This window comes from Falco rusticolus, chromosome 7 (genome assembly GCF_015220075.1).
Source record: "Falco rusticolus isolate bFalRus1 chromosome 7, bFalRus1.pri, whole genome shotgun sequence".
Lineage (NCBI taxonomy): Eukaryota > Metazoa > Chordata > Aves > Falconiformes > Falconidae > Falco > Falco rusticolus.
Window position 1 is genome coordinate 35,643,551 of NC_051193.1, and position 21,925 is coordinate 35,665,475.

Here is a 21,925-nt window from a genome sequence, read left to right on the forward strand (position 1 = left end):
TTTGAGGGTGTACTACTTAAAAAATGCAGACAGTGTTGTCAGCTAGCTTCAAAGGGTGACTGGAAACTGAAAAAGTGATCCACAGTATCTTTCTAGCACACTCACAGCTTGCAACCCTGCCAAGTGCAAGCACATGTTTTCTATAATAACTTCTAAGATTGAGAAAATATTTTGCCTGTGGATGTAATACTTATTTCTCAAAGTGCTAGATATCTAAAGCTCAAAGTTTCTGTAAAGTGGGAAATAAAACTTGTCCAGGAAGTTGTGATGGAGAGACTAAGACTACATTTCGTGTGTCTACCCTGTGATTGATGTGGTTTTTGTCCCATTATAGCCAATGGAGATCTAGATATTACTGTGAGTGGAACACGGACATTGCTGATTTCAGCTAGTTGTTATCTGTTAGATTTAGATTTTGAGCATTGGAGCTCACCCAGTTTTTGAAAGTGTACGCCTACATACAGACACCTAAGTTTAGGAGCAGAATCCTGCCCAAAGCTTCTACATGTTGAATGGGTCTGTGCAACCTTAGAATGTGCTTGTGGCTCCACGTTTCTTTTAAAAATCATGTGAAGGTGCTTTCACAAATCTAGATTCACTTGCTAAATACCCAAAGTGGCAACAGTATAAATCTGTTCCATTGAAAGTGTGGGACAGAAAAGACTAGAGAGAAGGGGGGGGGCACACGATGGATGGACAGTCACATGTTTCTGGATCTCCCAAACAGGCCTGTACTGTCAGCGAAAAAGATGTCCTGTGCACCGGTTTTAAGTGTCTGGGACAGGAATTTCAGCACAAGCACTTTGTTGTTCTTAAATGTAGGATACTGTTACGAAATATGTGTTGGTGGTCTCACCTTCATGCTCTGAAGTCTGGGGTACATAAATTTATCAGCGAAACACAGTGATATTTTTTTTTTTTTAAAGAGGGCATAAATATTTTTTCCTTCAGCTGCTCTCGCGAGCCAAATTGAACTCTTTCATCTGAAGTTTTGAAAAATAATTTTGCCTGAAGCAGAGATCTGATGTCGAAAACAGGAGTCTAAACAGTTAAGTGCAACAGTTAGAAAACCAAAAAACTTAAAGCCCTGGTTCTGAGTGGGAAGTGTGAAGCAATTTGTTGTAGTTTCATTGCATATTGTGCCAGTGGAAGAGCATTTTTTCTCTTCTATTGCACTGTCTCTGACCCCTTAGCCTTTCTCTTCAAGAGAAGCTCTTTCAGAGAACATTTTGGAAATTGAAATTCAAAACAAAATTTGATACAGAAAATCATGGGTTGAATAAACACATTAGGTTTTGTCACACACTGTACGTGGTCTGTTTTCTTGGAAGTCTCTTCATGTTGCACAGATGACAAATCACAGCTCTCTCCCTAAGAGAGCTGTCATACCTCTCCTCTTGTGAATGTGCTTAACTCCTGTGTTCTGCAGGTAGCCCCAGCCTCTCTTAGGTAGCCCAACTGAGTAATACATGTCTACTCAAATTCTAAGCAATGGGGCTTGTAGATTGTAGTTTTATTATCAGGTACAAAAACCCAGTTTATGTGCCCCAAAGCTTGTCTATTTTCTGAATTGTATCAATCTAAGAAAATGTTGTCTCCTCTAATAGTCTTCCTCTTTTGAATGTGCATGTACAAATAAATGAGAAATACTTAATTTTATATTTTAGAGGGTGACAGAGACCATTTGTCTTTCAGAAAAAGTTATTAAAATCCATGCAAGTTTGGCTCAAAAAATTATGTAAGATTTCTAGAGTTCAGAGTAGGATTACAATTGCTTAGCTGCTGGAAAACTTACTTGTTTAGTATGTTAGCTTTTCTCTCTTTGCTTTTGTGTGGCAAAGAAATGGTTGAGGAGCTTCACAAGACTTGTAAAATAGTTTAAAGTATTGTTTGTATTAAGAGTTAATAAACTGATTCTTCAGAGCTGCGTGGCATAAGCATTTGTTTTATTCACATTTGATTTTTGTGTTTCGTTCCTTTTCCTTCTTTCCAGTTTCTTGAAATGAGTAATAGTTGAAAAAGTTGAAAAACATTAGTGCCTGATACATCAGTACATTTTGTACTACCTATTGCTTTGTCAGTTTGAAGCTTCCTTTTTTTGCATGGATTTCTCATGCTATAACAGGAAAAAAAACCCTACAGAATATTCTTCCTTATTCCTCAGCTATTGCAAATAGCAATTGGCAAGGAGATCGAAAGACAGGTATGATGCCAGGAACATGTAGTTTTGTTTCAAGAGAGGATGGATTTAAACCTTTAAATGTCCCCAGTACTCAATTATTCACTTCATTTACATCTGGAACGCCCTTCAGCAATTAATGTTGGTCTTCCTGAATTTAGTGGTAACAGGGGCAAGTGACTATGGAAGAAACAGTTGTTTACTACAAGTGTACTTCTGCAACCGTGAGGGGGGGGGAAAACGTTGCAGTGAACTCCCCCACTATGGAGATAATCATTACTTTGCTATACATGAAACGAGAATACAGGCTTAAATGTGTTTGTTACAAACAGCAGGATATTTGTAATCAGGATAAAACCAAATTCTGAAGTCTGACAGTTAATTTGTTTTAAATAGTGAATATATAGTTCCAGCAGAAAGATTTTTGCAATTCTCTTTATTGATGCACTATCTGTGTTTTGGTCTTTGAGGGTGTTTCAGTCACTTCAAAGTATTTAAAAAGCCATCCTCAAAACTTTTACTTAAAAGGAAAGGAGTCTACCTTAAATGTCTTCAGAATTTTCATCCAACTTAAAATCTAAATCAGTTTTTGCAAATAATTATGAGATATGCATATATCATGGTTTATAACTTAGTTATTAATGAAAACAAACGTTCTCTAGATATTTTTTTTACTGTGTTGTTACAGGGATCCAACCTGTATATTATTACTCTACACCCATTCTCCTATTTCACTTTTTCTTCATTCTCTTCTATTTAAAGTTTAAAAAATTAAAGTTTGAAATAGTATTGTGAAAACAATGACTGACTATGTCTGAAGCTGTAACAACTGGTAAAGTTTAACTGCAGGTTTTTTGTTTGATTTTGATTGTTAGAGAACAGGTATTTCCAGAAAAATAACTCTTTGTGCTGTCCTAAGTTACAACAAATATAAGAACATGCTTTATTCCTGCATTTTTTCTATATTTAAAGGATTTAAACTGAAGGGAGGAATGGCAACTTTAATTCTCATCATGTCTTGTGTCAAGTGTTAATGTCCATTTCTTCTTCCCCTTTCTTATCTGAATCTGTTTCATGTAGCCAAGTTGCACAGAACAATTAGTGCTTTTTCATTATTTTTTTAAATTCATTTCAGTGATGATGATATTGCTGTTATTACTTTAACCTGTTTTCTGTTTAATTTAAGGCAATGTATCCTGAATTCTTTTTGTGGAAGAATTGCAAAAGTAGTACAAAATGTCTTTCCCATTTCTCTTGGTCATGTCTGAAAAATACTAGCTTTGATTCTTCAAGTTACGTTATGTAAATGAAACATTCATTTTGAATAGCTGTTAGGATCATGGCCTTACTTTTAATGGGACACCAGCTTAACCAAGAGTGATGCTGCAGCCACTCCTCACCATTCCAAAATTATCACAACCCTGTTCAGACATCCAGTTTCTTGGTACCTTCTTATCATGCTTCAGTTCTTGCTAGGTTTACGTAGTAGTTTTCCTGTTTGGGAGAATTCCTAAAGATCCTTCTGTGTCCTAAATTCTCTGAACTAAACCATTTAAATATTTTTACACTTTGTGATCTTTAGAAGACTCATGCTGCAATTTTAGTAGATATTCTTCAAAGCATCTGAAATCCTACTTTACTTTAGGAGTTGAAAAACCTGAAAATCATGTTTTTCAAATTCCCTTTCAAGAACTAAATTGTAATAAGCCACTGACCTTATTCTTGTGTGCATAAACACTGTTGACATTGTTTCTTGGAGTCTACTTGTGTGAGGAACAATAAAAAGAAAATAAAAGCATCTATATTTTAAAATCCAGGTGTTGTGATTTTTTTTTTTTGTTTTGTTGAGGGGCTTAGGAAGACAGGTAACCAGTCAGTTGATGAATGTAATGAGCTTGTGCTTGAAACGACCCTTCCCTGTTGAAAGCAGCGAGATCTAACTGTGGCTAAACTGTGTTAATCACTATACATATTTGACATGTCAGATTTTGACAAGACACTTCATTGTATTAAATCAATTGTGAATCAAGTATGAAAATGTATTGTTCTTTAAATAACACAAATGAGTATCCCAAGATTATCAAGAGATGTATACATTTATATAGTTCATAATAAATATAAATTCAGTTAAATTGCAGTATAAAAATGTGTATTTGTGTTTTTCCCAGGCTTTCCCCAAGATATGTGTTATATCTTTGAATCATTTTGTATTCTTATGTCAAATGGGTAAAGTATGAAATGGATAACAAATTGTTAGCAGTGCTTTGCCTGGTAGGAGATACTGTGGTTTGGGTTTTTAGGGGAAGAGAGCGTTTTGCTTCTAACAATGAAGAACACAAACTATGCTTTCTGGTTTCCATCTAAGCCTGATATTCTGTAGTAATATTGGTTTGACATGGTGCTGCATGTAGGAAAGCTAATTAAATCTCTTCTAGTATAATTTTATTCTGATTTGAAGACATCTTCTAATAACATGCTTAGTATTAGATCTTAAAAGGAAGATTTTCTTACCTTAATGAAAACAAATTACAAATAAAAAATAAAAGTATAATTAGGGAAACTGAAAACTTTTCTTTTGAAATGTATTTTCATTTTAAAATACTAAATATATAGTGGGCACCCTCTTAGTAATATATTTGATAAATTTGGAAGAAATAGCTACACTATGAGAATGTTTTACATTTCTTTGGGGAAAAACAGAGACTGACTGCTGCATAGAACTTAGCCTTTATTTGTTCAAAGATTTGACAGAAATTCCACATACACTGGATGTTGTCTGGCGTAGTGTACTGGAGTGGGAGCACCTGCTCAAGTTCTTAGGAGACGTAATGTCAGTGTAGTGATAAGGCTTTTAGTCTGAGTGGAAAACTGGAGGTTCATGTTGAACGGTCATTTGAATAATGAACGAAATACCCATCCGGTGGTGATGGGGAGCAAAAGTGCAAAGATCAGCATGGTGAAAAAGGTTGTGATGAAGAATTCCTAAGTTAGGGTTTCTAAGCGCTGATATTTTTTGTATAGTTTTGCAAACTGGTTAGGTACTGCTGTTAAGCAGTGAGCTATGTTACACTAACAGGCTAGCTTTTAATACAGTGCAACTATTGTCTGTTGGAGCCCATTTCTTTGACATTGCCTAAGACAAAATATACCAGATAGATGGAATTGCTACCAAAAAGGACATTCTGGTTCTTAGTGAGAATTCTATAAAACTTAGCTTAATTTGAAATAGTTGTGATAAGTTTTTTGATCTTGTACTTTCAGAGCGGCCCATACCCTTTGATCACATGATGTATGACCACCTACAGAAATGGGGTCCCCGCAGGGAAGAGGTGAAATTCTTCCTTCGTCATGAGGAGTCACCAGCTGAAAGTAATGAACAGAGTAAGTACACTTACCCTGTAGCCTTGTTACCTAAACATATTTAGAGTATTTTCTGAAGTGAGTTCGATCATCAGTTCTTTCAGTGCATTTCAGCCGATATGTGTAGTACAACTTCCTTATACCAAAGCGATTTTGAACCTTCCTCAGGGGCACATTTATTCATATTCTCAAATTTCCTTCTCTAAAACAATTTCTACCAGTCAGAGTAATATTTTTGTAGTAAGATCAGTTTCTGTTCTGCTTAATACTGATCCAAACATGTTGGTGGGTATTAGAGGCTTAATGCATTGTTTTTTCTTGTTGAGAGAAAGTCCGTACATTTTGAGTGGGTGGGAATATGCTTTTTGACTTCCTGTTCTTTCAGTTGCCCCATAGAAAAAAATCAGTAAACTTCTTTACCTCCTTTAGACTAAAATCTATTTTACCGACATCAATGGTAGAGGTTTCCGTGTCTTTACTTTCTCAGTACTTCACGTAGATATATTTGATGGTGGTGATAATTTGCACTTTGAAAAATTGCTGGTCTGCTTGGATCTACAACAAAAGTATTTATGTAAAACAGTTCTGTATGAAGTGGGGTTTTCTTAAGACTGGAATGAAAAACAAGGAGCACTTCAGTTTTCTGATCTAACTAGTATAGGCTATACTTAATTTATGAGAAGGTTTTTGAGGCTGTGTGTTATCCTTTACACAGTCTGACAGCTATGAAGTATATATGAAAGTTCTATCAGTGAGATGTGTAATTGCATGCTCAGGTTATCCTTACTCATTCAACTAATCTGACTACTTCCAACAACCGGATTTCAAGTCTTGGCTGAGTCCTTATTGCTTAGAGCTGGAGTTTCCTTTAGTATTTCTAAGTAACTCCTGGGTGCTTTGCATGCCAGAAGTATCAAATCCTATGTCATGTTATTTTTGTACTAATTAGGTACTTTGTAAAATACTTGGTCATCCTTTGGGCAATACAAACTTAAAGTATGCGAAGAAATTTAAGATACACCTGAAGCCACAGAGTTTCACATACATGCATCTGAACCATGTGTGCAAGGCTTTTTAATTAATCGTTGACCTATGGATCAATTCGTAAATTAAAGTTGTTTGTAAGGTATTAGAAAAGGTTCCTCTACTGTATTAATTTATAATTAATTCAACTGAAGGTACTGCTTGTTGTAGACATAGAAGTATGAAACGTTAGTAGTCACACTCGCTACATTCCCTTTCATGACATCTTTGTCATGACAGCTGCATGGCTGTACTTTGAACAGATGATGTCTGTGAAGTAAATGCTTTATTTCTGCTGACTCCACTGCCTACAAAGAATAACCTAGTAAGAAGGGGTTGGGACTAGCAGAATAAAGATTTATAGGCAAAAACTTTATACAAAAAATTCTGGAAAGGACAGATTCAAGAGTGAAAACAATTTGTGTTGAAAACTGAACTTTACACTTGCTTTACTTTTAGGTGGACGTCAAGCCCAAAATCAAAGAAATGGCATAAATATACCTGTGGAGAAACGTACAGAGAATGGGGTATGTAATAAATCCTAAAGGTTTTGGATCAATTCCACTCAAATATTTGATGTTTTTGAAATTCTTTTTGTTCAGGCTCTGGTATGGTGGGAACTGGTGGAAAATGTATAGACCTTGTTCTGTTTAGATTGTTTTATTATAAAGTGAATGGGAGAATGTGGCTTTTTCATTAATGAAACTAAATTTTCTGTCTAGAAATACACTTACGTGATGTGGGAAGCCGCTGGAGTCTTATTAATTGCTGCATTTTTTAATCTGTCTTCCTCTGTCTTACTCATCCTGTGTGGAGCAAAAACCAGCTACATTATTGTTTCATACTAGTATTGCCTCCAGACATCTTTCCTTGTTTGATTTATCTCACTGGTATTGATTCACAACATAGCCTCATGTGTTAAAATATGAGAATATATCCATGGATTGGGATGTTTTCAGATGGTAGAAGGGGTTGCATACCCCCTCAGAGCCACATATTTATACTGGTTTTTACACACTTAGTTAATTTCTATGCCTTTTTTTTTTTTTCTTTGACTAAAATATTACTAGGTTTCTAATTTAAAATGCATATTACATAGCATAGGCAACCTGTTTGGTGGCATTCAGTGAGTCCTGGCTTGAACATTCTCTCTTTTACAAGTAAAATGTAGTGCATTACTTTAAAAATTACCATGGCTTAAAAACCTTCTACTGAGCTGGAACTCACTTTACTTTCTTCTCTGTCTTCTCATCCTCAATACTAATGAAGAGTCTACAGAGCATATGCTGTTCTCCTTTGCTCAGGGTCATTCTGCTGCCTTGACTGGGGCACTGTAGCTATAGCTGACTATTTTTAAACATTTTTAAATTTCAGGAAAAAGATCTGAGCTCACCAACTCATAGTTGTATTGTCTCTGTGAAGCACTGTCAATTTCCAAATGTGCATAGGGCTCTTTCTCAGGGTAAAGTAGTGCTTAAGAAAAGGTTCAAAAGCAAACAAATCAGGTTTTTCAAGCTGAGATGTCTTGAAGAAAAATGGAACTAAAATGTTAAAAATAATTGTGGAGATTAAACAGCGCTGTGCTTGTATATTGCCTGATAATTGGCATCTAAAATTCACACATACAGAGCAACAAAGTCGTTCAATCAGTTTGCAGCTCTTAGCAGCTTGTTTTGTGTATGGCATGTGGGCCTAGTGGAAGGAATTTTTTTGCCCTATTCAAAACAGTTAATCATGTATTGCTTTCTAAGTTCCTTTTCTGTAGAGAACACTAACATATCCTCTGCTGCAGGATCCATTTATCCTGCTTCCATTGTCATACTGACAATGTAGTGAGATCATAGTGCTATAATGTGCTAGGGGAACGTAACTCTTTCATGACTGCTCCTGATCTATTCTTCCATGTAGGTCGTAGCACGTATACTTCATTTGAGAAACTAATATCTTTGGAAATTAGGACTGGCATGTGCAGTATGCCTTACAATCTCACTTAGCAGCACTGAAGTTTATGATAGTGTGGCATTGTACTTTAAATTTGCTGTTAATTTTTACAGGTGAACTCAGACCTGATAACTTGAATAACACTGCTACCTTTGTGCCGTTCAGTATATATGAAAAAAAAAAAAATTTAGCCACAAAATTAAAATTTGTTAGGGAACTGATCACTTTTAAATGGACGTTCAATAATTTCCTAAACCTGGTAAAATACAAGAAAGACTAAAACCTGAAGGGGTTATATTAATGTAAATTGTGGTGGGGTTTATGCGAAAAATGGTACAAATTAGGTTTTGAATGTGTATAAAACTAAGATTTTTTTTAATTGTGCCAAGTTTCAAATCAATGGGGGAGGGGGAAAAAGAGGTGGCTTCAGGATCAAGGATTTAATCAGCTTACACTTACGTAATGCATTAGGCTTATTCATTGTTACTGGCATGCTGAATGTTAGACTAGCCCTAAAGTCAATACAAACCAATGGAACACTGAAGACTGCTCAAATCTTACCAAATACTCTGCATTCAGGTATATCTTTATTATGTGTATTGCTTTAATGATGAAATAATTGCTTTTTACTTAATACCGGGATAGAGTTGAAAGTGTGATGTGCATATAAAATTTTGAGTGTTTGCTTTAATGTTTGAATCAATAGTCTTGGAAAAAATGATGGGCAATCTGTCTGGAATTCAATTTGGTTAATTCTATTAATTGGCATTTTGTCATATGCAGTAGGATTTTTTGCTCTTTGAAACTATATGTGCTTGATTAGCAATTATTAAATAATTGTTAGCTTGAAATCACAGTATATAAATGCTTAAACTTCATTGGATTATTTTCCAAATAAAGATTTAATGTTAAAAATAGAATAGGCTGGGTGTCTTCAAACAGTGAAACATGCATTGTTGTAAAAAGAATACTTACCTGCAAGTGCTCATCTGAGAACTTTGCATTCTGCATAACAAAGTCTAAAGGAAAAAACTATGTGAGGTTTTGTAAATTGACAACTTGTCTCACTGCTGAGGTAACCTTTTGGGGTTTGCTGTTGTTTACAACTTTCCTTCTTAGAAGTGGAATTATGCTGTAATCAGGGCCTCATCTGTTTCCGCCGGTACCCAAAGGTATAGATATGTGGAGATAAGACTTACATAACTGAAGATTTCCTTTTGCCAAGGAGATTGGACAGCGTGTCAAGAGGGATTCTCTTCTCTGATAATAGCTGCCTTTTCCTCCTCCTCCTTTCTTTTGCATGTGTTACTGAGCCAGCTGGACTTGAACACAAGTTGTAACAAGAGAAATTCTAATTAAATATCGGGGAAAATGTTTTCTCGGTGAGAGTAATAGACATCGGAACAGACTGTCCGGAGCGTGTACAATGTCTGTCTAGCTGAATCAAGTCCTGAGCAGTCTAAACTGCTCTGAGCAAGGGTTATTGAACCGGCTGACTTCCAGAAGCTCCTTTGTACCTAATAATCGAAGAATAATTTCTTCGATTCTGTGATCGGTGGCCGTGAAACAGTGGTCATACGATGCTGGGTCTTGTTTGCTCCCGTATGTCCTAGCATGATCCAACCGTCATTCCATAGCGGCTGCAGTGGTCTGGGAACAGTGAGTTAGAGCAACTATAGTTGTAACCACTGGGGGTCAGTGGTAGCCAGGACAGGGAGGGACTGGGGAGCCACCCGTCGTGGTGCAGCAACCAGTCATCAACAGGAAAAGTGGATCCGAGGTGTGCTTAAAGGAAGTCCCAGAAAGAGGACTGACCGAATGATGACAGTTGTCCGTATGAGAAGGTAATCGGATAACCGAGAAGTTTCTTGGAGATGAGAAAACAAGAAAGCAGATGCAGTTCTGGAGGGAAAAAGGATGGGGTGCTGGAACATGATGGAATTAAAGTGTGTTGGGCTGAGTAGAAGTAATTAGTGTAATGAAAAGTCTGTATACAAAGATGATAGTCGTTTGCTGTAGTTGCTTTGTTTGAATTATTTTTCTAATTGGGAATTTACTTGGAGAGAATAAAATGAGGTTGTGGTCGCCTATACCATTTTCTCTTCTTGTTATTTCTAGTAGTAAAATCAGAGAGACTGATATCAATAAGCTTTTTTCTTGATGGGTAGTGACTGAAGCTGTTGTCAAGAAATACAAAGTGGAACCTGATTTTTATCTCTCGCTGTGAAATCTGTGTTAGCTTTATTAAAAGAAACTTATCCAGAGGAAGAAAACTTCCCCGTCATCCCAAACTGGAGAATCACACTGCTGTAAATCTTATTAGTCTTGAAGCTGTGACCAGTACATAAAATTGCGAATTAAAATTTTATGCCAATTAGATAACAGAACTGAAGTTCACTATTTCAGTTTAAGTGGCTCAAATCAGGCTTTTAGCAAGATTTTTATACTGGTAGTCTAACTGTTTTAGCATCAAGAGACTCTTTCATGCTGGGGGAATTGCTCAGGGAAATTCCATTAACAAGTAGGTTAAAATGTCTAGAAATAGATGGAAAGCAGTTTTTAATAGTACTAATTTAACTTACAAGAGCCTATGGTTGCTGACAGAGAGCAGAAGCCACGTGATGCAGTCAGTCTCTCTATCCTATTCCATCGTGACAGTAGTACAGCTACAGTGCTTTCAAGTTCCTGTGGTATGGCTTATCAAATTCTAGACTTAAGAGTTTAGATAGATTTACATGTGATGCCAAAATCCTTGAGTGGAATTGTATGTTCATTAGTTCTAATGATTTGATCCATACAAGTGTGACCAGATAAAAAAGCATTAAACATCTATTATACATTTTGTCATTTATTACACTTATGACAGTTAAATATTTTAAAATGTGTTCTAAAAAGCATCTGATAAAGAAGTTTCAGAGATGGCTGATTGAGGGTTTTTACAAGTATACTTGCACAGGTAAAAATACTTCATGGTTTCCTTAGCCTGTCAGGCAAACATATGACAATCTAATTGTAAGGAAAAAAGCAAACCATTTTTTTAAAAGAAGTTTTAACCTCAAGAGATGAGAAATACATTATATGGGCTTGGTTGAAGTTTCTCATTTGAAATGTTGAAGGATAAAGAGCTTAGTCTGGAATAGTTGTTCTTCAAACCTCAGCTGCAAATTCAATTTAATATAAGCTTGTAAGCATTAAGTACTTTCTGTTTGTAACATTTAACAATGTACTTGGAAGAGGCTGCCATTCACATAAGACAGGTCTTAATCAAACTTGTTTAAAATTAACAAATAACTATGTCAGTCTTGGAAATCTAGGTTCTTTCAGGGGGCTCATAGCAAAGTCTGAGCAAATTCCATTAAAAGATGATAAAAAGAAATTTAGGCGCAAGGAATTCAAACAGTTTGCAGAGAATTCCCCCCCCCAAGAAATTTTCTTGTAGGCTTCCTGGTATATTTTGACCATGTAAAAAAACTGGTAATTAAATCAGATCCAAGTTTTCCTCATTTTCTGCTGCAACTTTCTCTGTTGCTTTTGTTAAGAAGACAAAAATGATTGTATCTACTACTTTTACAGTCAAAGGAGTTCCCTCATCTAAGACATACATTCCTAAAATTATTTTTCACTAACAGAGAGGGGAGCCTTGCTGCCCCTAGAGCAGCCTTCTGCACTGTCAGATATCTAGTTCAAGCCCTGGGTCAGCTTAATAAGAGTTTGGATTCCCCTCAGACTGATACAGTTCTTTAAGTCTGTCTGAAGCGTTTTCCAGACAGCTGGCAGTATCCTGCTCTTCAAAAAATAGAAAAGCTAATCCAACTAAAGGACTTAAGGGAAAAAAAATTAAATTTGGAAGTAAAAAAAAAAAAATAAAATTACAGTCTAAAGCTAATTTTCATGCATACAAATACCTTTTGAATTCTTGCTGGACTAGAAATCCCAGTCTCTTCACACCTCAGTAAAGGACAGCTATGTAGGGTAACGTCTCTACAAGACTAACTATATGATCTCATAGAAAGAACTTCTATGAAACTGTAGCGAATTCAGATAGTCCTGACCTTGTACCTTACTCTGAGGCCTCTTCTAAACTTTTTAGGCAGAATCGCATCCGTTTTGGACTTGGAATGTCATCAACAGTGTTTTGACATGTCCTGTGCAATCTCAAATAGATTTCAATCCATATGGACAAACACTAGATGCTTACATTTGATGAAAATAATTTTATAAGTTTCATCAGGCTTATTCTGTGGTAATTTTCCTGTTACAATTTTAGTTATGATAGCATTAGTTTATAACTAATGTTAGCTCTTGATATCTGAATTAATTTGTGAGAAATTTAAATATTGACTAATTGGCAACAGGAAATACCCTTGGAACACTGCAGGAGAACTGTTTTCCTCCGTATCTTCGCTATGTCTTTACGTAATTTTTAATCTGTCACTCTAGATACCAAATACCTATCTAGATAGCAATGGGTATGAGACACACAGTAAACAGACACTTGTACACACTCGTAACACACAGACTTTGTAGTTCTGCTGCCCTTCTGGGCATCAAAAGTAGCTCTGCTCAAGAAGTTACAGGGAACGAAGATGCAGTTTTCTCGTCTGTAACAGCCAACAAGTGACTTCCCATTTTGCAGAGACGGAAAGCCTTAAACTGCACCATTTACTCAAGCTACACCTTTAATTCCCACTTTTACAGATCTTACTGCTTTTCCTGAGGCACGGCTTTTTAATTTTACACCAATACTTAGTTGCAGATCTCCATGGAAGGGGGACGATGAGAAGTCCTGTCTGTTTGTTTAACCTCTATGGTATTTATTTTCATATATTTGTACTGTGAACATGGAGCAATGCAATTTACTCTTTTTTTTTCCTAGATTTCTAACTAAATGGAACCTGGAGAATTGCCTCCAGTTGTCGCTGCACATAGAGATCCTGAGTTGCTTGGCCCTTATATAAAGGTAGAATAGTTTAGAATAAATGAGTGCTTCAGCTGCCACATAACATAATACACATTAGCTCATAAAGTAAACGTTACTTAAAGAGTTCACTTGTTATTTTTCATGGAGCATTGCTGTGCTTTCACAGTCTTTACACTGGCACTGTAAACTTCAGTGCCTTTTGTCACAGTTGTATCCTTTCGCAGTCACATATCAGTTTTAATTAAGCCAAATATTTTAATATTAAGGTATTGTAAGGAAGATGGGACTTGCCTTTTCCTTTATTTCTGTAGTTCCTTACAGGACATAGATGATTACATTGACTGTGTCAGTACAGAGCTCCAAGAGCTTAATTGTGAAAGCTTGAAAGTTTAGACAGTCCCTCTGCCTCTCCGAGCAGCTTTCATTTCTGAGCAGGAGACTCTTCTGGTACCTATAAGGCCAACTGTTCCTTTTCAGGCCACCTTTAGAATTCTGTCTTTTATGTAGCCATGTCATCTGCAAATTAGTGTTTTCTCTCATCTTTTCCACAGTCTCTGTGTTTTTTCTTGTGCAGTGCTACTGTGGCCTCCTTTCTCTGACACACCTTTCCATGTTCACAGACTTGTTCATTTAGTTTCCTGTCCATTTCGCCTTCGGACACCTAGCATAACTATTTCCCAGCCACATGTTTTTCCCAGGCGAGTGAACCTTTCCATTTCTCTATTGTCTCTGCAGCTGCTTCCAGATCCAATTGTTGTTAGGTTTGTTCCCCCTGCAGTCTTCCTCGGATCAAAGCGAAGGAAATGAAAGTCCCTCCAGCTAATTTAGGAGCAAGGGAGTTGAACTTGTTTTTCTTCTCTTATTCCTACTGGATGATCATACTCTACAGCTCATACCTTTTCTCGCTTGCTAAAAATAAGCCTGTTCTTTATGCAGCTGGAATATTCACTGTATTGTGCTTGGACATACAGTTCTTCAGTGTCCTTATGGAGACCCATTTGGCTGGATCTCTTGTCTAAGTGCACTGAATCATGCTTGAATGACTTTCTTGAAAGAACGAAGAGAGGGTGAACTTGCATGTCATTCTTGAGTTTGACAAGGTAAACTATAGCTTTTTATGTTTGTAAGCTTCAACAATATAATAATTTTTAGATACAAAAGAAATTGTTAATGGGGTTTAGTATTTTATTTAATATTTAAAAATCCTTAGGTCTAGGTTTTGGCTTGCTGCAGTCTTCTCTGACTTGCAGCTTCTTGATTTATGCTATTATATGCTTCAGCTTTTATTGCTGGGTCATGTATTCATCTTCCGGCATGCAAGATTTAAGAAAGACCTGAAATATGTAGGGAAAAGCATACAGCAAACACTGGAAAGGTTATTTGCATGAGATTGGGGTATCTATTCTGACTGTACTGTTTGCCTTTTATCTTAGGCAGTCTCTGTTAAACTATTTGTTAAATTTCAGGTGGTATGGTTTTTTGTCACTTTAAACAGTAACATTAAATACAAATAATGATGATTTTCCTCTGGTTTTGGGGTATTCAGTTTTTGCAGTGAGTTGGTAAGACTACAAAATACAAATGGAACAAGTAATTCATGTGTTTTTAAAGCTAAATTGTCTGTATTCTTATATTTCCAGTTTAGCCTGATAACTGCAAAAGAACTCTGTTGCTCAACATTTTCTATTGAATATGAAAAGTGCAATGAATCAAGCTGATTGTAGTTGACAGCTGGCTTGATCTTGCCATAATTAGGTCTTTTACTTCTGGCAAAATCCACTAGCCTTTTCCGTTAGCTGATTGTTGATGAATGGAGAGAGACAGCTTTTCATATTGATAAAGAATTTGGGGAAACCTTAATTTCATGTGGAATAAGACTGAAAAATACCCTACCTCCTGTTGACTGCATTAAGCCAAAAAGGCCATGCAGGAACTCATGAGATGCGTACAATAGTTGATATGACTTGTTCACAGCAGTTAAATAATTAGTGTACACAGAAAATAACAGAAACATGGAGCTGAAGCATGTTAACGCAACACAAATGTTTACAGCTGATGGGCACTGCCGTCAAATAAAGATGTGCTCTTTTAAAAATTACATGGGAAAATAGTGAACAGGTAATTCATTAGTTTTCAAAATGTTATGTTTACACTTTAGTGGACATGTTATTTAAATACTCTGTAGCTTTTGCACTTTAAATGATTGTGGGTTTCATTGTCATGTGCCTGGAATGCAGACTAGTTTGGGGTTTGTAATGCCTTATCTTTGAATTGAAATTCATAGTTTAATCAGATTTTGTGAGATGCATTTGCTGTCATTTTAAGACCTTTACCAAAAGCTCATTACTTTGTAATGTCATGGTCAATTTTTGCTTTTAACCACTTAGGTTTTATGGGAAGCGCAAGTTGAACACTGTGTTTCACAATGTATCTTTCAGTTACAGGATGCTTATTTTCAGTACTTGTGTGGTTTGGAAATGTTTTATTGTACTGTTCTCATATAAACAATATTATATTACCACAGAAAAACTTAATATTGAAACAATTAAGGGAAGAATGAACACACATTTGATGCTAAAGATGTCACTCAGACTAATAAGTGCATCTTAACCATACTTGGCTATCCTATCAGATTAAGATGTTGTTCTTCTCACAGACCCAGTAAACTATACTTCCAAGACTATTTTTAAAGGCACTTGGATAGTGTTTTCAACATATATTCTAACAGGCCTGTTATGTAAAATCACTCTTGTGTGAAAGGATTGGTATTGTAAACAGATATAAAGTTTTGTGCACAACTGATCTGTTATTTCTATAAGAATGCATAATTTCTTTTAAGATAATTTACTTTTATATGTGTATGAGGTTGATCCTTCAAGTCAGCTACTGGCTATTTTAGCTGATACTAAAGTTAATATAAACATGCTTAAGATTTCTGTGGCTCTTTAAAAGTGTCTGCAAGGCCAAGGAGGAAAGTAGTATTTTAAATAATTGAGTTCCAGTTACAACTTTCCTATATTGTAGATGTGATTATAAGGAGTTTATTTCATATGTAGCAGATGTTCAATATATGCTTAAATCCATGTTTAATTTTGAAAATCTATTTTGACTTTGTTTTGATTTGTGTTAAGTTCTTCCTTTTCTTAGCAATTCTGTGCAAAAGAGAGGACAGCCTCAGTTGTGAGACTTCTAAGAAAATAATATGGGAAAACAGGAAATCTGGAGTCTGTGGCTTATGCTGAGTAGACTTCAAACATTTTATTAAATAGAGTGACTTACTAGCATCAGCAAGTTGGAGGAATTGCTAACAAGGTAGTATAGTTTGAGAGATGTTAAGATTTTATCAAACATAGCTAGTGTGAGATTTTTCAGCAAATTGGGATGCGGCTTAAGTGTGTTTATCCTAAGAAACTGTTACTGTATGTATTTGCACAAATAAAACAACACTTTTATTATATAAACTTCTGAGTAAAGTTACCAGATTTGTAACGTTAATTTCTAGAGTATTTGATTATCAGGAGATAGCACGTGCTAGACATGTTTTTCTTTAATTCCCAATATTCTGGTTGCCTTTTCTGGGTATAATTAGCTTGTTCTTTTCCATTAAGCTAAAAAAGGCACGTGCTGTTATCATTGGATTCTTTAAAATGGATTTCTGCTATCGGCATATTTCTGACCCAATTAAAAAAATGCAAGGCAGAGCTGTGGATAAAGCCATTAAACTGGAAATAATGTCATCCATGTTGAGATCAGCAAAAATTCTATTTTAGCTTAAATAAAACCAGATATTTTCTTTTGTGTTTTTATAGTGTTATATTTGTGTTTTTATAGTGTTATATATGTGTTTTCACACGAGATTTTCTAATTGTCTTCGTTGTACATGGCACTAAGATCAGGTTTCATGGAAAATGTGATCAAAATCTATTAGAATTCTTCAATTTGGTGATATATAAGGTTAGTGTGTTTCAGAAATGTAAGGAGGTCAGAATCAATCATCTTCAGCATATGCTCCATCCTGCGTTCTCCTCTCATACTCCTCAGATAGCACAAGGAGGCATATTTTGTATAAGACCTATTTGATACAGAACTGGTATAATAAACTCCCATATCTTCCATCTGTTTTCCCCATCACTACTGTTGTGCTGAGGACATGTACCTAAAGTGTGTCCTGCCTTTTCTTACCAGCAACCTTTAAAGCTTTGTTGCCAACTAAGCTAATTAAAGCATCCCTGAAACTACGTTCCTTTGAATGAGCCTTAAGGAAGAGAAGTACATGTGACTGATGGGCTTCTGCTGCTTGTGTCCAAGTTAGCATGGGAGAACTAGGAAATCTTTTGCTAGATTCAGCAGGCAAAGCAAGCTGTTCCTTTCTTTCTTGCTTTGGCAATTTGGTAGTTTGCAGCCAGAGCTGTAGGTCTTTCTTTGCTGTAAATGTGGCACAGAGGAGGAAAATGCCCCGGTCTGGGGAGGCAGAGCTCTGATCCCAGTCTGGAAATCACTGGCTAGGGAGCACTCCAACCTACCCGTGTTCATTTTACGGTTGTGAGTCTGCTTCATTCTGGGAATATGCTCATTTATGTAATACACTTCATTTCTTTTGTCCACATGCTTATATACATAGTCCCAGACCTGTCAGCTCTGTGTTTGTCGTGTGCTATATAGATTTCTGGGGTTTGACAGCTCTACAAAGGTAAATTCCTAGTCTGGAGGTAAGTTTTGTATTCCCTCATTTGCCCTAGGAAGGAACCAGCAACTTAAAACTGCTCTAGATCATGGACAATGGAGTCTTGCAGTGCAGTAAAAACAGAGTATTTACTTTGAATTTCTATGTTGGCATTTCAAGCCTGTTTTGGAACAATTTGCAGTACCTTTCTGGCCTTTGCTGTCCTCTCCTATTAGGCTGGTGAAGATGATGTTTTCTTTTTACCATGGCAAAACTGCTTGGCTCGTTAATGAATCCCACATGGGGGAGTAAATTCTTTAAATCATGAGCCTGAAGGAGTTGCTTCTTGGATTTCTCTCTGTTGCAGTTTCTGCCTCTAATTCAGTACTGGTCTTGTCCTTGGTCTGTGTTTGGGCTTTTTGGGTGCATGGGATTTTGGTTTTGTGGAGTCAGTAGGTGTGTCTGCCTCACCAGCCTTTGGTTTGCTGGTGTTGTCCCAACCTGGATTAAATGTGAAAGAAAACATGGGGTTTTTTTCTGGCTGAGGATGTGGTTACCTTTACCATCGCAAATGTTTTGGGGAGTATGTGTATGGGAGGACTTCAGAGGATTGCTTTTTTTGGGTTTTAGCCAAAAAGGCCATTTAGCCCAAAACGTTCCTTATCTGTACTACAATTTTGGAGTGACAACCTATGTAAAGAATAAATAAGCATAGCTGGGTTGCAGGTGGGATATATGCCACATTGTCTTTAGTAGCTGTTCTGTATTGCCTTGTCAATAAATTAATAGGCAGTTGAAAGTATTGGGATACAGGCAGAAAAAACTTTATGGGTAGCGTTTTTGATGGCCAAGGTCAAAACCAGCTATTCTGGGCTCCAAGGCAAAAGCTAAGACGCAGACTTTCTCACCTCTCTGCACACTGTTAATTACATTTTATCTAGATTATGTTGGTAAATTGGTGGTTTAACCTCAGAATCATCTGACTGTAAGGGAAGGGTGGGCCAAAGTACCAAAAGAGAAGCCGTAAATGAGGGAGTAAGGATAGAGGTGATGGTGAATGGTAGGAAAAAGACTAGAAAACCTGTGAGAATACACATAGGAGAAGGTGGAGATTGGCCCATTTCAGGAGGCTTGAGGTACTTGAACCTACGCTTTCTAGTGCAGGGTGTTGGGAAGGGAACTGAAGAAGAATTGCATGGGAGATGGGTGTGAACACCTATCTTAAAAAGAAGGAAGAATTAGATAAGGGAAGTTAATGACATGGTGGCTTTTGCAAACCTAGAAAAAGATATGAAGAGACAGTGTGCAGGAAATGACTGGTAAATTCTTGTACGCTTTGGTTTTCTTTTTCAATTAATTGGTTACATTATGCTTTACACTAGCGATTTTGAGTGGCTAGGTGCTGCTGAACCTAAATGTGAAATTGCCAGTCATTATGGTGGCCTGTATAGCTTTTGAATATTTGTTGTTTTCCTTTAAAGCTCTTATTTCTGAAATCATAAGTGTCTCAGGTGTGGATTTGGTGTACGTTTCACCATTATTTTCAAAGTAAATTTCTGTTCTTACTAGTGAAAACTTAGAAAATGATCAAAAATAAGTATCTTCATGACTTAGACATGGAGGCAAAGAAATACATACAATCAAATCACATCCTAATTCTCATATTTTAAAAAATATTCTATTCAAAAACATTGGTCTCATGTTTTTTTATTTTAATATTGACATAATTAGATTCCTCTTAAAAGATAGTTCTGATGGGAGTAAAAGCAAAAACCCACTGGAATTTGCCCTTACTGCTTACATGTATTGACTACAGTACACTCTGCTTGTCAAATGTTCTTGAGTTCAGGTGCCATTTTTCATTTAGTATTGTGGGTTGCCAATGAATAAGATGTTTCATAATAGCTCAGCAGCATGTAGGCTGAGGAGTTTGTGATGATAGACAGAACAGCATAGTGTGACAGTAGAAAGAAATGAAGAAGGAATGAGAAAATGAATTTTCAAAGTGACAAGACTAATGTGGAGAGCTAAATATTAAAGGAGGTTCCTTTTCTTAATTAAATGCCTACGGTATGACTTGTTTTGAGGCTGCTTGTAAACTGGTTCCCAAACTATTTAATTACTACTGTACTATTCATCTCACCTGTCTTAAAAATATTAATCATCAAATGGTAAAATATTAGCTTGTAGTAGGAGGGTAATGTCAGAAGCTGAAACTCCAGTTCATTACAAATTCTGTCTCTCATCATGACCTTTTAAAGTGCATGCTAAACAAAATATTTTTTTTTTTAGATTTTTGCCAATATTAAGACAATAGGGAATACAGGTGTATTCTTGTGTTTCCAAGACATACATAATACTTTCTTAACGCCTAATGATGCAGTGTTTGCTCTATAGCATTTCATTTAATTCATCTCTACGTGTAAATGCTTCTGTGAATCAATGGAAAGAAATTTACAATTCAGCAAAACTGTCTGCTTTGATGTATCACCATGTAGCAAATGAATCTGTGGAATTTGCAGGAGTAGATATTTGTAGTGGCTTTTTAGTACCTCCTTCAGAAGGCAGTTCTGTAGGATGTAGGTTTCTCTTGCTGCAGGAGAGAGGAGGAGGTCTGGACCTTAAATGTGATAGGCTTGTGTTTGTTTTGAGAGGTGAGTGACTTCATGGATGAAATTGTTAATAACTAGTATGAACAGCACAAACTTAAGAATCCAGGAAACCAACAACCTCATTAAAGAACTGAGAAAATGCAGTGCTCTCTTTGCCTTGCATAACCTGAGGTTCTGAAGAAGGACCAAGACTGACTTTTTTTTCAGTGGTGGTGTTTGCATGCAAATGGTTAAAAGCAGACTCAACTAATATGAAACGCTCTGCACAAATTGATTCAACTAGATCTCGGCAAGAGCAAGATTCAGTGTTTTTCATGCTGTTTGGAAAACAATGCTGTCCTGTTTTGGAGACCTGAAAATAATTGATTTGATGTCAAAAAGGAATTCTGCTTGGTCTGTTCACTTGGTTTGCCATGTGGATGAAAAAGAACAAACTGCGAGTGAAGTTACAGGTTTAAAACTTTGTTTCCTCAGCTGTCTCTTTTCTTTCCTAAGTACAGTGTGGTTATTTTAAGTGGAAGGGATGCTTACTTGTATTCAGTGAGGTAAACATGAAAAGATTTCTTATAGGGTGTTTGTATTTAAATGCTTAATTAGCACTGTTTCCTGTGTTCTTGTGCTATGCCATGTATACAGGTTTTAAGACATTACACTTTCGAAATGGGACGTTTTACAGTAGTTAATAGCTTGTTCAAGGAGAAGCTAATATTTGCATTCATCTTATAATTAATCTTCTGTATTTTACATAATACAAATGCCATAATTTTCAGGCGTTATAAGATATACTTTCAAATATGCTTATTTAAAGCAGTAAAAATTCTGAGCTTTTGGAACAAAATGATTTTTTTTGTTTCTGGTGCTTTTACAAACCAATTTCTTATTGTCATTGTGCATTCCAGGTTACATTTTTTATTTAGAAAATCCATAATTTTCACTTGGTGAAATGGCCTTTTTACTTTGAAACATGCACAACCCCTATACAGATACTGCTTTTTGAGTCTGGATATATTTTAACAAGACTTCTTAGCAGAATGAAAGATCTCTGTGTTTTGGACAGTGTTATACTGGAAATTACTACTGGAAAGAGAATGAGCTATCAATGTTGTTAACCGGATGATCAAAGCAGAAAGGAGGGGGCAGCATTGGGAAGACTTTCGTAGCCTGATGCAAGATGGATGTTTTTGAAACAGAGCATTTGTGTAGTGAGAAAATACTATCAATTGACA

The 21,925-nt window shown here is 36.2% G+C and overlaps 1 protein-coding gene across 6 annotated transcripts in view; it reads left to right on the forward strand.

Annotated features, from left to right (window-relative positions):
- The window catches only part of PPP1R13B (protein phosphatase 1 regulatory subunit 13B), a 68,991-nt gene that overhangs the window by 25,397 nt on the left and 21,669 nt on the right, over window positions 1-21,925 (forward strand). For 5 of the 6 annotated variants that reach the window (XM_037394975.1, XM_037394974.1, XM_037394973.1 and 2 more), the window contains exons 3-4: window positions 5,441-5,560; window positions 7,022-7,089. In XM_037394975.1, coding sequence (XP_037250872.1) covers window positions 5,441-5,560; window positions 7,022-7,089 — 188 coding nt within the window. Of the gene's footprint in view, window positions 1-5,440; window positions 5,561-7,021; window positions 7,090-7,138; window positions 9,083-21,925 lie in introns of those variants that run through there. The other variant, XM_037394978.1, reaches the window with a different exon arrangement.